Source organism: Musca vetustissima, unplaced genomic scaffold (genome assembly GCF_032173495.1).
Source record: "Musca vetustissima isolate MV318-11 ecotype Yass unplaced genomic scaffold, APGP_CSIRO_Mvet_v1 utg32822, whole genome shotgun sequence".
Taxonomy (NCBI): domain Eukaryota; kingdom Metazoa; phylum Arthropoda; class Insecta; order Diptera; family Muscidae; genus Musca; species Musca vetustissima.
Genome location: NW_026885355.1, coordinates 16,022 through 30,313, shown reverse-complemented (window position 1 = coordinate 30,313; position 14,292 = coordinate 16,022). Strand labels below are relative to the sequence as shown.

At 34.1% G+C, this 14,292-nt stretch overlaps 1 protein-coding gene across 1 annotated transcript in view; it reads left to right on the top strand.

Annotated features, from left to right (window-relative positions):
• Positions 1 to 14,292, top strand: part of LOC133332574 (zinc finger protein rotund-like) — a gene marked incomplete at its 3' end in the record, with an annotated part of 58,175 nt that overhangs the window by 28,351 nt on the left and 15,532 nt on the right. The window contains exon 3 of the mRNA XM_061540947.1: positions 8,761 to 8,823. Within this exon, the coding sequence (XP_061396931.1) occupies positions 8,761 to 8,823 (63 nt within the window). The remainder of the gene's footprint in view (positions 1 to 8,760; positions 8,824 to 14,292) is intronic.

Here is a 14,292-nt window from a genome sequence, read left to right as displayed (position 1 = left end):
CGTACTTAATTAAGTCTAGAATATAGCTCCTATATAAATTTTCGTCCGATTTAATGTAAATGGTGTACCAAAGTCTTTATACCTATTTCGATTTGCACAAAATTTGGCATAGTGTACTTAAATGAGTCTGGAGTGATGCGTGTAAAGTTTCCTGAAAATCGGTTCAGATTTATATATCGCTCCTATGTATTTGTTCTTCCGATTTTATGTAAATTGTGCACTAAAGACCCAAAGTTTGTCCGATTGTCACACAATTTTGTACAATAAACTGTAGTTAATATAAGTTAATATCTGCCTTTCTCATTCAAATCGGTTCAGATTTTGATATAGCTTCTACTTATATATTTTCGTCCGATTTTACACAAAATTGACACAAATTTTGCACAACGTACTAAAGTTTTGAAATGTGGAAAGTTTTGAAATCGGTTCAGATTTGAATAGAGCTTCTATATATATTTTCTCCCGAGTTTTGGTAATTTTGTCCAATTGTAAGAAGCAACCCTATATCTGAACAAATGAAAAATTTAGTATAGGTTGCAGAACTCGACGTCTGTTAGCATTCATCTGTTGAATATACCGAAAGTGGTGAAGGGTATCATGTAGTCGGCCCCGCACGACTTTACTACTTTCCTTACTGGTTTGTATATGCACTATAGGACTTTATTTAACATGCTTCGGAATTCGATTTGGGCCAAATATGCACCGTTTTTTTTTTTTTTTTTTTTTTTTGTATGGTATGTTGCAATTTTAAGAGTAACTTCATAATGGCTCTCTCACAGAAGTCCTGCTCTCTTTTTGCAAAAAACTCTAATAGTCGATTTTCACAATCCTCCCTAGATACCAATTTTTTATCAATAAATAATTTTTGCAATGCAAGAAAATAATGATAATCTCTTGGTGTCAAGTCCGTACTGTATGGCGTCTCCATTAAAAGTTCTCAACCAAGCTCCCAAATTTCCTGGGAGTCACTGTAGATGTGTGGAACACGACACCTCTCCTATTGGATAATTCTGGTCGTTTCTGGTCAATTGCTATCTTCAAGCGGTCCAGTTGTTGACAGTAGAGATCAGAATTTAGCGTGTGGCCATATGGAAGAAACTCATAATAAATAATCCCCTTCCAGTCCCACCAAATGCATAGCAGAACCTTCCTGGCCGTAAGTCTTGATTTGGCCACCGTTTGAGGTACTTCACCGCTCACGCTTCGCAGATGGAAATTCGATACGTCCTATTTTTTCTGTTAATGGTGTGGCATCCAAACATCGAGCTTCTTTTTTAAATCGAAGTTTGTGTAAATAGCTTAAAACAGTTTTATAGTCGATTTTTAGCTCCTAGGCGATGTTTCGACTGCTAACATGGCGGACACTTTCGATCATTTCTCCGATTTTATCAACATTTTTCCAGACCGGCCTAATGGATTTATTTTTCCCCCAACCTAATATTTCTCACCCCTCATGACATTTCGGCCAAGACCTCAAAATACCAAAAATGGAACGAGACCTTCATGTAGGAAGGGTTATACCAAAACGTGATCCCATATAGACAAATTTCTGCAGATGTATTATTCACTGTCCAAGACAGTCATGTCAGTGGAGAATGCCCCTGCATAAAACCTTAAAAAACTGAAAATAACGCGGTACCTTTATATCGAACATATTCTGCAAAGAAATCAAAAATCTCGGAATGACAAATTAAAACCACTTCTGTTTGAAATTGTGTCCGAAATCTTCCAAATAAATGAAAATAGGGGTCACCTTTATAAGAGGATAGGCCATGGATTTATACTGAAAATATTTTTTACCCTTCAAAATACGGAACTTTTGGTTTGAACATACGGTTAAAACTTTACAAATACCGAAAACGGGAAGGGAGCTTTTTTTGGGTGATATGGACCTTTATTGCTAATTTTCTATATAGATGCATCTCAATAGTGGTACATTGCGTTTACCTTGATCGAAGTTAAATAAAAATATCGTCGAAAAAAATTGATACCTCTTTCAGGAAGGCACGACAACATAAAAGTGTCTTCTATCCACCACTGCTAGTATCGTTGTTGTTATATCGTTTGACCGTATTCTCATAGAACCCTTTTCACAAACAAATAGAAGAAAATGAGAAATAAAACCTGGACAACCATCATCCCGGCTGCCTGCCTCCTACCAGCCAGCCATCCAGCTAACCCGTCATTCATTCATCTATCTAGCCAGCCTTTAGTTTGACCGTTGTTTTACGTGTGCCAGCGATATAAAGAAGGTTCACCACCATCAGCTCAATCTTCGTGGCAACTGGAACAGCGGTTGTGTGTTGGATGGCGCAGTACTCGCGTCCCTTTTGTATGGACTGGTGTAAAATACATTCCGCGTTTTGTATAGAATTTGAAAATGCCGTTTTTTCGTTTCGTTTTTGATTTTGGCGAAATAGGTTTGGTACTGCTAAAGGGGCTATACACAAAAAAGGATACAAACTCTATGAAAACCACGCAGATGGAAAAAAATGAAACTAGACAGTAAAGGAAAAAAGAGGTAAAAACATTTTCCAAAAAAAAAAAAAATGTTTTGAATTTTGTTGCATTTGTATGAGTGTGTGTGTGGGTATAGTGGGTGCCACAGGGACTCATCAAGTGGACTGACTCTCTGTCCGACCCGACTCATCTCTATGCCTGTACAAAGTTTCGCATTACCACCTTCTGAAGCTTTGTAAGTTTGTCATGTCAAGGTTTGAGTATAGGATTTCAGTATTTTTCTGTTTTCTCTCTTCGTCCGGTTTTGCTTTTAAGTTTTCTTTTTTTCTCCACATCTCCATCTATCTCCTACTCATTTGAGGCCCACCATCAAGCCTCTGTAAAATGTTACGACCTGTCCCCGCGTGTGCGAGTGTGTGCGGGTAAATGAATGCGTATTTCAAACAGAGGTTTGAGAAGTTCCAGGAATAGCGAAATTGGTGGCAAGAGCTTTGTGTCATACAAAACGCAAAAAAAAACAACAACTTGTAGTGGAAATGTTTTTTTTTTATTTCAATTGAAACTGAGTTTGTATTAGTGTGGAAAGTGTGATTATATGTATGTGGGGTGGTGCAGTGGTGTTGTATGAATTCGCTGTGAGTGTATGTATGTGTTTTTCTCCTTTCCCATGAACAAGGCTACGTTTTTTTCCATGATTCCTTTATGCCATTGCCAAACTCAAAGTGTGAGTTTTCAAACCTTAGCCATGGTCAAATCTCTCTAACCCTTTTTTAGTTTTTCGTTTCGCATTTTTTTCGAGTCGTTTCTTCTTTTTTCACCTTCTCTCTGTTTCCAACTCCCTGGAGGCTGTAAGCCTCTGAAAAAAACAAGAAAAAACAACGAGAATAAAATCACATAAAAAACTGGCCGTACCACTGATGCTGCAACACAGTTCAGTTCGACCGAATGAAGGAGTGAACATTCATGTTAATTACACCGCTGTTGTCCTTTTACTTCCTATTTCCGGTTTCTATTTTAATTTTATTTAAATTCGTTTTACCCCGAATGGCCAAAAATTAAAAAACAAAGCAGAAACGTCGAAAATTTTTGGCCATTCAAAAACAAAGAACGGGACTTTAGAATAAATGTATTCCTTGACCGCAAATAAAAATGCGAAACAAATTTTTTTCCTGTGGTAGTACTATTTGTGGGTACAAAACACCATTCGGCTCCATTCCATCGGCGGGAAGAAAAAAACATTATTTACATTACTAGACAAAAAGTAATTTGTTTAAATGACGGCGGGCAGAATGGCGATGTTTCGAAATATTTGGCATTACTTAGCAAAGTACTTTAATGGTGGTCTGATTCATTGTTTTACCTAAAAGTCATATTAATACTCACCGTCAATAGACTACGACTTTGGCTTAAATATTCTTACATTTTCTGGTGTCAATTTAAGATTAAATTATCCGGAAATAATTCAAAAATTATAGACAATTTTAATACAGTTCTTTTGTTAGTTGGAGATAGACTTGATGGGAATTACAACTCCTCGCCTCTCTCTTCGATGTTATCAAATCAGAGATCTTCAAAGTTTGTCCGATTAGGACGAATTAGTGAAACCTTGTATTTTGTGCAGCATATCAAATGATGGATGGAGAGGATTGCTCTAATACATCCATTTATATATATCTCCCATATAAATGTTACACGATTTCATTCAATTTTTCATAAATTTCCGAATGGTATGTGTAATGGTTGTTTTAATTTAGCTCAAATATTTATGCCCTTCACACAGTAAATTTCGCCCATGGGTCCATGTCATTAGTCATCCAAAGATGCTATGTATATTCTATCTACAGGATATTGTACATATGAGCATCTCTTGTATATACCCAAAGTGGTGAATTTTCCCTACTGGTTGGAATATTCCAAATATTCCAAAGTGGATATTAGTTTTCTTTTGCAGAAATTTACCATGGTATAGCCCCCATATCATAGTACCGGACAATTTTGTATATTTTTTATTTTCCATCTCGTGTTTCAGGATATAAAATGATTGACCCGGTCGAACTTAGCTATCTTATTAACTTTTCATGTGGCTATACTTATTGGTTGTGCTACCTTTGTAAAGAAAATAGTGAATAAAATTTTTGATTTTGTGAAGTTTTCATGGAGATGATAGGACTTTGGTTCCAATGTCATACCCCTACACCAACCTATAAAATCGTTAATATTCAACCAAATTTAATGAGAATTGACAGTTTACATCTACTAAGGTCTATAAAGTAACTGACAATAAAGATGGATAGATCGGACCAAGATTTGATATACCTCCTATACAATGGGTCTTAAAAATTCGCTTCTGTGACCTATGAAAACGTTAATACTCCGCCAAATTTGATGAAAATGCACAGTTTACTTCCTATTTGGACGAAAACATTAATAAATGTTTCGAATATAGCTGTTGGTCCTCGTTTCAGAATACCTACCATAATAAAGGTGCCCTGAAAAAGTAATCCATGTTATAATTTTGCATTTTATTTTATGAATATTTACATTCAATATGATCGGGTTCTCCTAATTATTTTCTCGTCATGTGAAAGTCACTCCAAAAATAATGTACGGTACTTTACGTATTCAATATCATGAACTAAAATGTTTCTGTAGGAAATTTCTACAAATGTTATACGCGTGCATCCTATAAATATCTATTATTATTTTCGTAATGATGTCTTAAATAATGCGTTAAATTAGTATAATCTTAAAACTGGTCAAATCTAATTCAAATGTAACCGTGTAACAGCAATATCCTCGATAACATTTTTACCAAGTAATTGCAAATTTAATGTAAAATATAGTAACATTACTATGTTCTGAATCCGTTTTGGCCCTCAATAATTTCTTTAATGGCAGACATAACATATTCGTTCCATAACTTTTAACCATTTCATGAATATGTTATATTTTTATACCCTTCACCACACTGTGGTACTGGGTATTATGTCTTTGTGCATATGTTTGTAACAGGCAAAAGGAATCAAGATAGACCCATGTTTCCTAATCACTTATATGTATATAATCACTTTCTGAGTCGATTTACGCATGTCCGTCCGTCCGTCTGACCATGTTAAATTGTAAACAAAGTACAGGTCGCATTTATGATCCGAATTGGATGAAATTTGACACAGCTCATTTGTTTGACCCAAGGACGAACCCCATTGAAATTGGGAAAAATCGGTTCAGATTTAGATATAGGTCCATATATATATTTTCGTCCGATTTAAGGTAAATGGCGTACCAAAGTCCCTATATATCTTTCGATTTGCACGGAATGTGGCATAGCGTACTGAATTAGGTCTAGAATGATGTGTGCAAAGTTTCGTGAAAATCGGTTCAGATTTAGATATAGCTCCCATATATAGTTTCGTCCGATTTCATGTAAATGGTGCACCAAAGTCCCTATATATCTTTCGATGTGCACGAAATTTGACAGAACGTACTGAATTGAGCCTAGAGTGATGTCTGCCCAGTTTCGTGAAAATCGGTCAAGATTTAGATATAGCTCCCATATATAGTTTCGTCCGATTTTATGTAAATGGTGCACCAAAGTCCCTATATATCTTTCGATTTGCACGAAATTTGGCATAACGTAATTGAGGCTAGTGTGGTGTCTGCCACGTTTCGACAAAATCGGTCCAGACTTAGATATAGCTCCCATATATATTTTCGTCCGATTTTATGTAAATGGTGCACCAAAGTCCCTCTATATATCTTTCGATTTGTACGAAACTTGGCATAACGTACTGAATTGAGCCTTGAGTGATGTCTATTAAATTTCGTGAAAATCGGTCCAGATTTAGATATATCTTCCATATATAGTTTCGTCCGATTGTATGTGAATGGTGCACCAAAGTCCCTATATATCCTTCGTTTTGCACGAAACTTGGCATAACGTACTGAATTGAGCCTTGAGTGATGTGTACTAAATTTCGTCAAAATCGGTTCAGATTTAGATATAGCTTCCGTATATAGTTTCGTCCAATTTTATGTTAAAAATTCACCAAAGTCCCTATAAATCTTTCGATTTGCACGAAATTTGGTATAACGTACTGGATTGAGCCTGGAATGACGTGTGCTGAGTTTCGTGAAAATCGGTTCAGATTAAGATATATATATTTCCGTCAGACTTAATGTACCAAAGTTCTAATATTGCATAGATCGATTGGTTTTAAGTAATTGACGCACCAAGGTCGATAGGAACAAAACGTAATGAAATTAGTATAATCCAACCTGTGACAAGTTTCGTTGAAATCGGTTCATATTTGGATATAGATTACACATATATTTTCGTCCGATTTTAAGTAAACGGTGCAAATGGTGTTTGTCAGATTGACATGAAATTTTGCATAACGACATAGCCCAACGGTCCAACATTTGTCCCATTGTAACAAACAAATGATATGCTTATAGATTGATCTAAGTTGATTCACATTTAGATAAATATCACATATTTTAGTTCATCCAATTTCATGTTAATTGTCCTATTTAATATTCCCATAGTGGTGAAGGGTATCATATAGTCGGCCCCGTCCGACTTTACTACTTTCCTTACTAGTTTTCTTTGCGAGTTTTCGGTTATCCTATGTAACGTTACAATTGATGTTTTTGTTTTTGCTGAAAGACAGACAAAACTGTCCGAGGGTTAAAATAAAAATTGCTTTTTTTTTCTAAACTCTGTCCTTTATATGATTTTAAATACAAAATTTTCGATTTTTATTCCAACAAAATTTATTTTGACTCTGAAAGGGTTAAATTACACACAACTTAAATCAGAAAAAATGAAACTTTTCATCTACTCCACTAATTCCAAAATTTGTTTAACAAATTGGATGAACTAAGTACTATAGACGTGGACAACTTTCAAAACAATATGATCTCTATATGCGTATAGACAACAGTGATACTAGTTTTTAGTATTCCACAGCAATCAAAATAAACACTTTTATAATAACCGTTTATTTAAATATTCAAATATTTGATTATCAGAAAAATATACCGAATTTTCGAAAAAAAGGTGAAAAATCAGTTTGCAAACATGGCCGCCCTCTGTTTTACTTCGGAATTATATGATATTGTGTCCCCATTTTAATGACTTTCCTCAGGACCGTCCTAATATCAACACATAGTTATTCTATTTCATATGATTGATATTATCCATATGATTGACACAAATACTTTGAATTGCATTAGGTACGGCTCTATTAAAGATATAATATCTCAATGTCCCTTGTGCACTCACTTCCACGCTCTTTAAACCAATATGAATAATTTATTGCGACAAATTATTTATGTAAAAATAATTTCACATACTAAATCATCTTCTGTGCACAGTCAATTGATCCTTACTCTATCAATATACAATATAAATACCGAAAAAAATCCTCTTTAAACTAGTCAAGGACTTTCATAAATATTGACTAATATTTGACCAAGTTTCAATAAATATTTTTTTTCCTTTGTTGGCCTAACACTTCTCAAATGATAAATGACCCTTTAAACGCAGATTGGTCATTTGTCGTCTGATTTTTTATTCTCTTTGCTGGTGCTGCTGTCGTTGTTGTTCTTTGATTTTTATTCTAAATTGTATAACATAAAACCAATAACCTACAAAAAAGGCTAAGCGCCGCCACCATTCATAGCTAACAGAGAGACATAAGAAGAAGAAATAAAAAGCAACAACCCACATTTATTGGCCTCAGTTAAAAAAATGCATTTTTTCTATCAAAAGGGAGAATTGAAATACATAAAAAATTACAACAAAAAGAAACAAAAATCGGCAGACATTTTAGCGGTCGTCTAAGTTCAAATGTTGATGGCAACGCTAAACAAGAAGAAACAAAAAATATGTATAGGAATACAACAATCGCGAAAAAAGCGCGAATAAAAGTGAAAAAGATAAGGATATGGAAAAAAGGGCTGGTTACATTTTTTCATTTTTCTTTTATTACAGTTCGTCTCTTTTATTATTTGTTTTTTTCGCTTCTTTAGACAACAAAAAAATTGGAAGGCAATAAACACCACAAAAAATAGCCGTTTTAAAGAGAAAGTGACAAGGAATTATTTGCTTCTGTTTTGACGGGATTTATAGCATTTTTGTACAGACTTAAATTGGATAGATATTTTAGATTTTATGTAAATGTAGAGATTATTAAATTTAAGCTAGTTTAAATTGTATATACATTTTATATTCACAATTTTAATACAATTAATTTTTTATATTTACTTCTCTTTGCAAATCCTCAGCACTATGGTCAGCATAATAAGGAAATTGGTGATCACAATTTTTGGCCCCCAACACCACCAACCACTGCAACAGCTGTTGGAAAGGTAAGTTCGAATAAAACAAATTTTTTAATCAATACATTTTTAATATTTTATGAAAAATCAAAAAAAAAAAATATTTTTAAACAAGTAAGTTTAACACACAAAAGAAAAAAACAGTAAGGAAAGTAGTAAAGTCGGACTGGGCCGACTATATGATACCCTCACTGCTGCACTATTTATAGTTTAATCTCAATCAGACACTCATTGATTATTTGGTGTACAATTAACATGAATAAATCGAAATTATATATGGAAGCTATGCTATATCTATATCTGAACCGATTTCAAGGAAACTTATCAGAGATTAATTTATATTAACTTCAGTACGTTGTGTCAATCAGCCTAGATATGGATATTTAGTGCACCATTTACCTAAAATCGGGCGAAACCGATTTTCACAAAACTTAGCACACGCCTTTCTAGACCTAATTTAGTGAACTATGCCAAAACTCATGCAAATCGTAGGATTTTCAAGGACTTTGGTGCACCATTTACGTAAAATCGGGCGAAAATATATATGGGAGCTACATATAAATCTAAACCGATTTTCACATAATTCAGTACGCTGTGCCAAAATTCGTACAAATCTAATGATTTTCAGGGACATTGGTGCAACATTTACCTAAAATCGGGCGAAACTATGTATGGGACTATATCTAAATCTTAACCAATTTTCACGAAATTTAGCACACGTGTTTCTAGACTTAATTCAGTACGCTATTCCAAAATTCGTACAAATTGAACGATTTTCAGGGACTTTGGTGCACCATTTACTTAAAATCGGACGAAACTATATATGGGAGCTACATATAAATCTAAACCGATTTTCACATAATTCAGTACGCTGTGCCAAAATTCGTACAAATCTAATGATTTTCAGGGACTTTGGTGCACCATTTACTTAAAATCGGACGAAACTATATACGGGAGTTATGTACATCTGAACCGATTTTCACGAAATTTAACACACGTCATTCTAGACTTAATTTAATACGCTATGCCAAAATTCTGGCGAAACTATATATCTAAATCTGAAACTATTTTCACGAGACTTAGCACACGTCATTCTAGACTTAATTTAGTACGCTATGCCAAAATTCCTGAAAACCGAAATTTGCAGGAACTTTGATGAAACATTTACCTAAAATCGGGCGAAACTATATATGGGAGATATATCTAAATCAGAACCGATTTTACCGAAATTTAGTACACATCATTGTTGACTTAATTTAGTACGCTATGCCAAAATTGGTGCAAATCTAATGATTTTTAGGGACATTGGTGCACCATTTATCTAAAATCGGGAGACATTTACCATATATGGGACTTATATCTAAATCTGAACCGATTTTCTCCAATTTCAATAGGTTTCGTCCTTGGGCCAAACCAATGGGCTGTGCCAAATTTCATCCAATTCGGATCATAAATGCGACTTGTACTTTGCTCACAAAAATACATGGACGGACTGACGGACATGCATAAATCGACTCAGAATGTGATTCTATGCATATTCCCAAAAGGAACCATGGGTCTATCTCGATTCCTTTTGCCTTTTACAAACATATGCACAAAGACATAATACCCTGTACCACAGTGTGGTGAAGGGTATAAAAAGTGTCAGTCTGTATTGCCGACAGATGTACACCCCAGCCTATGGTTTGCGGAGGTCTATGGAATTAGACCAGAAGAGTTTGTCTATAAAAATGTATATTTTAATGTTTGTGGGTGAGGTACCAGAAGGAGCGAGGAGACGTGGAACATGATCTAGACTTGGTAAAAATATTACGATTACGCAAAATTTGGATCAAATTAGACATTCCATTCGTTTGATATTGGATTTATAAAAAATTGAAAATTTTGACTCTTTGTGGGAGAGGTATTTGAAGGAATACGCCGATATGTTCCACCTTACAACTATATACAGGCTTAAATCGGATAGTCCGTTCGCATGATATTACAAAACAAATTTTCAGCAAAATGTTGAGTTTGACTAAAATCCCCAAAAGACCACGCCTTTTTCTTAAAAAAAATTCTTCAAAAATTCACGCCCTTTTGTTAAAAAACGCTGTCTGTCAGTCAGTTGAAATCACATTATAGCTCGCAATATTTAAGATAGCGATTTGGAATTTGGTACATATATTGCTACTACTCCTACCAAACGCCATAAACCATTTAACGCATTTGCAATACCAATCACCCTAGGAGTAATTGCAATGTCAGAGAAAAAATTCAAAGCTGTCTTTTCATTGTGTTTTCAGCAGACAAACAGACGGACATGGCTAAATCCACATAACATTTTTTTCTGATTCGTCTCCAGCGAATCTTTCGAGGCGTTGCAAATGAAATGACAAATTTATTTTATCCAGCTTGAGATGGGGTTATAATTATAGCTCTGTGGGTTCTTCAAATATTATTTAAGAAATATACCCTTATAGCTCCGGCAGGTATAATAATATTCTTTACAAAATTCAGAGTTATAGTTCTAAGGATCAATATTTAAACAAATACTGCATTAGCATTAAAGTACCTTGATAATATTCGGTAAGCATTTCAGGAATGTAGCTCTGAGGGTTCTACAAAAAAAAACTAGTGAGGAAAGCAGTAAAGTCGGACTAGGCCGACTATATGATACCCTTCACCACTATATATCGCTATATATCGAAACCAGAACCGATTTTTCCAAAGTTTCGGAAAAATCGGAAAAAAGATCATTCTAGACTTAATTCAGTACGCTGTGCCAAATTTCATGCAAATCGAAAGGTATATAGGAACTTTGGTGCACCATTTACATAGAATCGGAAAAAACTATATATGGGAGCTATATCTAAATCTAAACCGACTTTCATGAAACTTAGCACACATCATTCTGGACCTAATTCAGCACTCTATGCCAAATTTCATGCAAATCGAATGATATATAGGAACATTACCTTAAATCGGACAAACTATATATGGGAGCTATATCTAAATTTGAACCGATTTTCTCGAAACTTGGCACACATCATTCTGCACCTAATTCAGTACTGTATGCCAAATTTCATGCAAATCGAATGATATATATGGTGCACCATTTACCTTAAATCGGACGAAACTATATATGGGAGCTATATCTAAATCTGAACCGGTTTACTCAAAACTTGGCACACATCATTCTGGACCTAATTCCGTACTCTATGCCAAATTTTGTACAAATCGAATGATATATAGGGACTTTGGTGCACCATTTACCTTAAATTGGACAAACTATATATGGGAGCTATATCTAAATCTGAACCGATTTTCTCGAAACTTGGCACACATCATTCTGCACCTAATTCAGTACTGTATGCCAAATTTCATACAAATCGAATGATATGTAGGGACTTTGGTACACCATATACCTTAAATCGGACGAAACTATATATGGGAGCTATATCTAAATCTGAACCGATTTTCTCGAAAGTTGGCACACATCGTTCTGCACCTAAGTCAGTACTCTATGGCAAATTTCAAACAAATCGGAAGATATAGAGGGACTTTGGTTCCACATTTACCTTAAATCGGACGAGAATATATATGGGAGCTATATCTAAATCTGAACCGATTCTTCCCAATTTCAATAGGGTTCGTCCTTGGGCCAAATAAGTGACTTGTGCCAAATTTCATCCAAGTCGGATCATAAATGCGACCTGTACATTGTACATTGGACGGACAGACGGACATACATAAATCGACTCAGAAAGTGATTCTATGCATATTCTCAAAAGGAACCATGTGTCTATCTCGTTTCCTTTTGCCTGTTACAAACATATGCACAAAGACATAATACTCTGTACCACAGTGTGGTGAAGGATATAAAAATTTAAAAAATACCACTTCTAGCTTTTATGGATCCGTGAATAATATAAAAAATCAGCTCATATTGGGATGATGATCCACAGACATTTATTAACAAAATATTTAAAAGTTGTTAAAACAAAACCTTTAAAAATCTACCACAGATTAAATCAGCAAAAATGCACATACAACATAAAAGAAATACTACAACATAAAAGAAAACTGGAAATAAAAAAATAGAGAAATTCTTTTTTTTCGAGAAGTCTAACAAAAAATCCGTCTAGGATATAACGTTTTTATGTTTTTCTCTAGATTATGCACCGCCAAGGGGAGCAATAACATTTCTTCATTGGCGGCCATAAAAATAAAAAAACTTGCTAACAAAAGGGAATTCCAGAAAGGTTTATTTTTGTTTGTTTTGCAATGTTTAGCTATATTTTGTTGTTCCCTTCCAAGGGGTATCTCTTTAGTTTATTGTGTCTATGTTTATATAATTTTTTTGGTACATATTTTTTTGCTACGTTTAGATTCAGTAGAATAAAGCCGGCTATGTTTTTTTTTATTTGGAAGAATTTGTGTACTCCAAAAAAAAAAAAAAAATACAATATATGAACGTAGGTCATGTTCATGTTATGTTTTTGTTTTTTCCCTCATTCTTTCTATTTTTATGTTAGAAAAAATATTTTTTTTCTAGATTTGTTTCCGTTGTTATTTTTATTATTTGCTTGAATTGATTTTATGTGACTCGCCACGACGACCAGACCGGTCATTTTGGCCATTCATCGTCCCATTCCACTCAAATGATGCTAAACAATTCAGAAAGGCGTTCACAAAAATCGGCATAAAGGGCAGTTTTAGTCTGTATTTTAGTTGTTGTTATTTTTATTTTTTAACAAATGTTTATTTTTTTCGATGTGGCCATAATAGAATTTTAACCTATATCCGTTGTTTACATGGCTCAATAGATTGTTTGTTGGATTTCATAGTTGGTAGTTTCCTTTATACATCTGGGTTTTTGTTGGCAATATTATTTAAAGTGTTATGATTCGGTTATGAACAATATTTGCACTAGATTGAATACGATTTGTGGGTAAATATTTTTGTCAGCAGTAGCAATTGGTTGAGATTTAGAAATTTTAGAAAATAACAATAGAACTCATGAATGAATTTTTGGAATATGTTTAAAGAGCTCTATATATGACTGGATACAAATTGCAAAATATTTAAAACATACATAACAATTAGATTAGGAGGACAGATTTAACTCTGTTTTTTTCGGTTAATAACAGATTCATTCCAAAATAATGGGATTAGAAATAGAAGTCGTAATATTTTCTTCAAAGGCACAAAAAACCCAACGGCGAGTAAAATTCTGTTTAAGTGTGGTAATTTTAAAATTATTTTTACATTAGTAAAAAAACATTTAAATTTTTTAACCCGAATTTGGAACGAGGTATGATTGAAAATGTATAATAAACTGCAAACGAAATGATATACATTAGTTACCGTTATTTTGAAACAAATTAAATATCATGTGGCCAAAGCGTTGCATTTCTTTGGCTCGCCGCAAAATTATTATGTTGCTGGAAAACTAAAATTATAATATCATGCGAACAGAGTATCCAATTGAAAACTATGTAGCAAAGC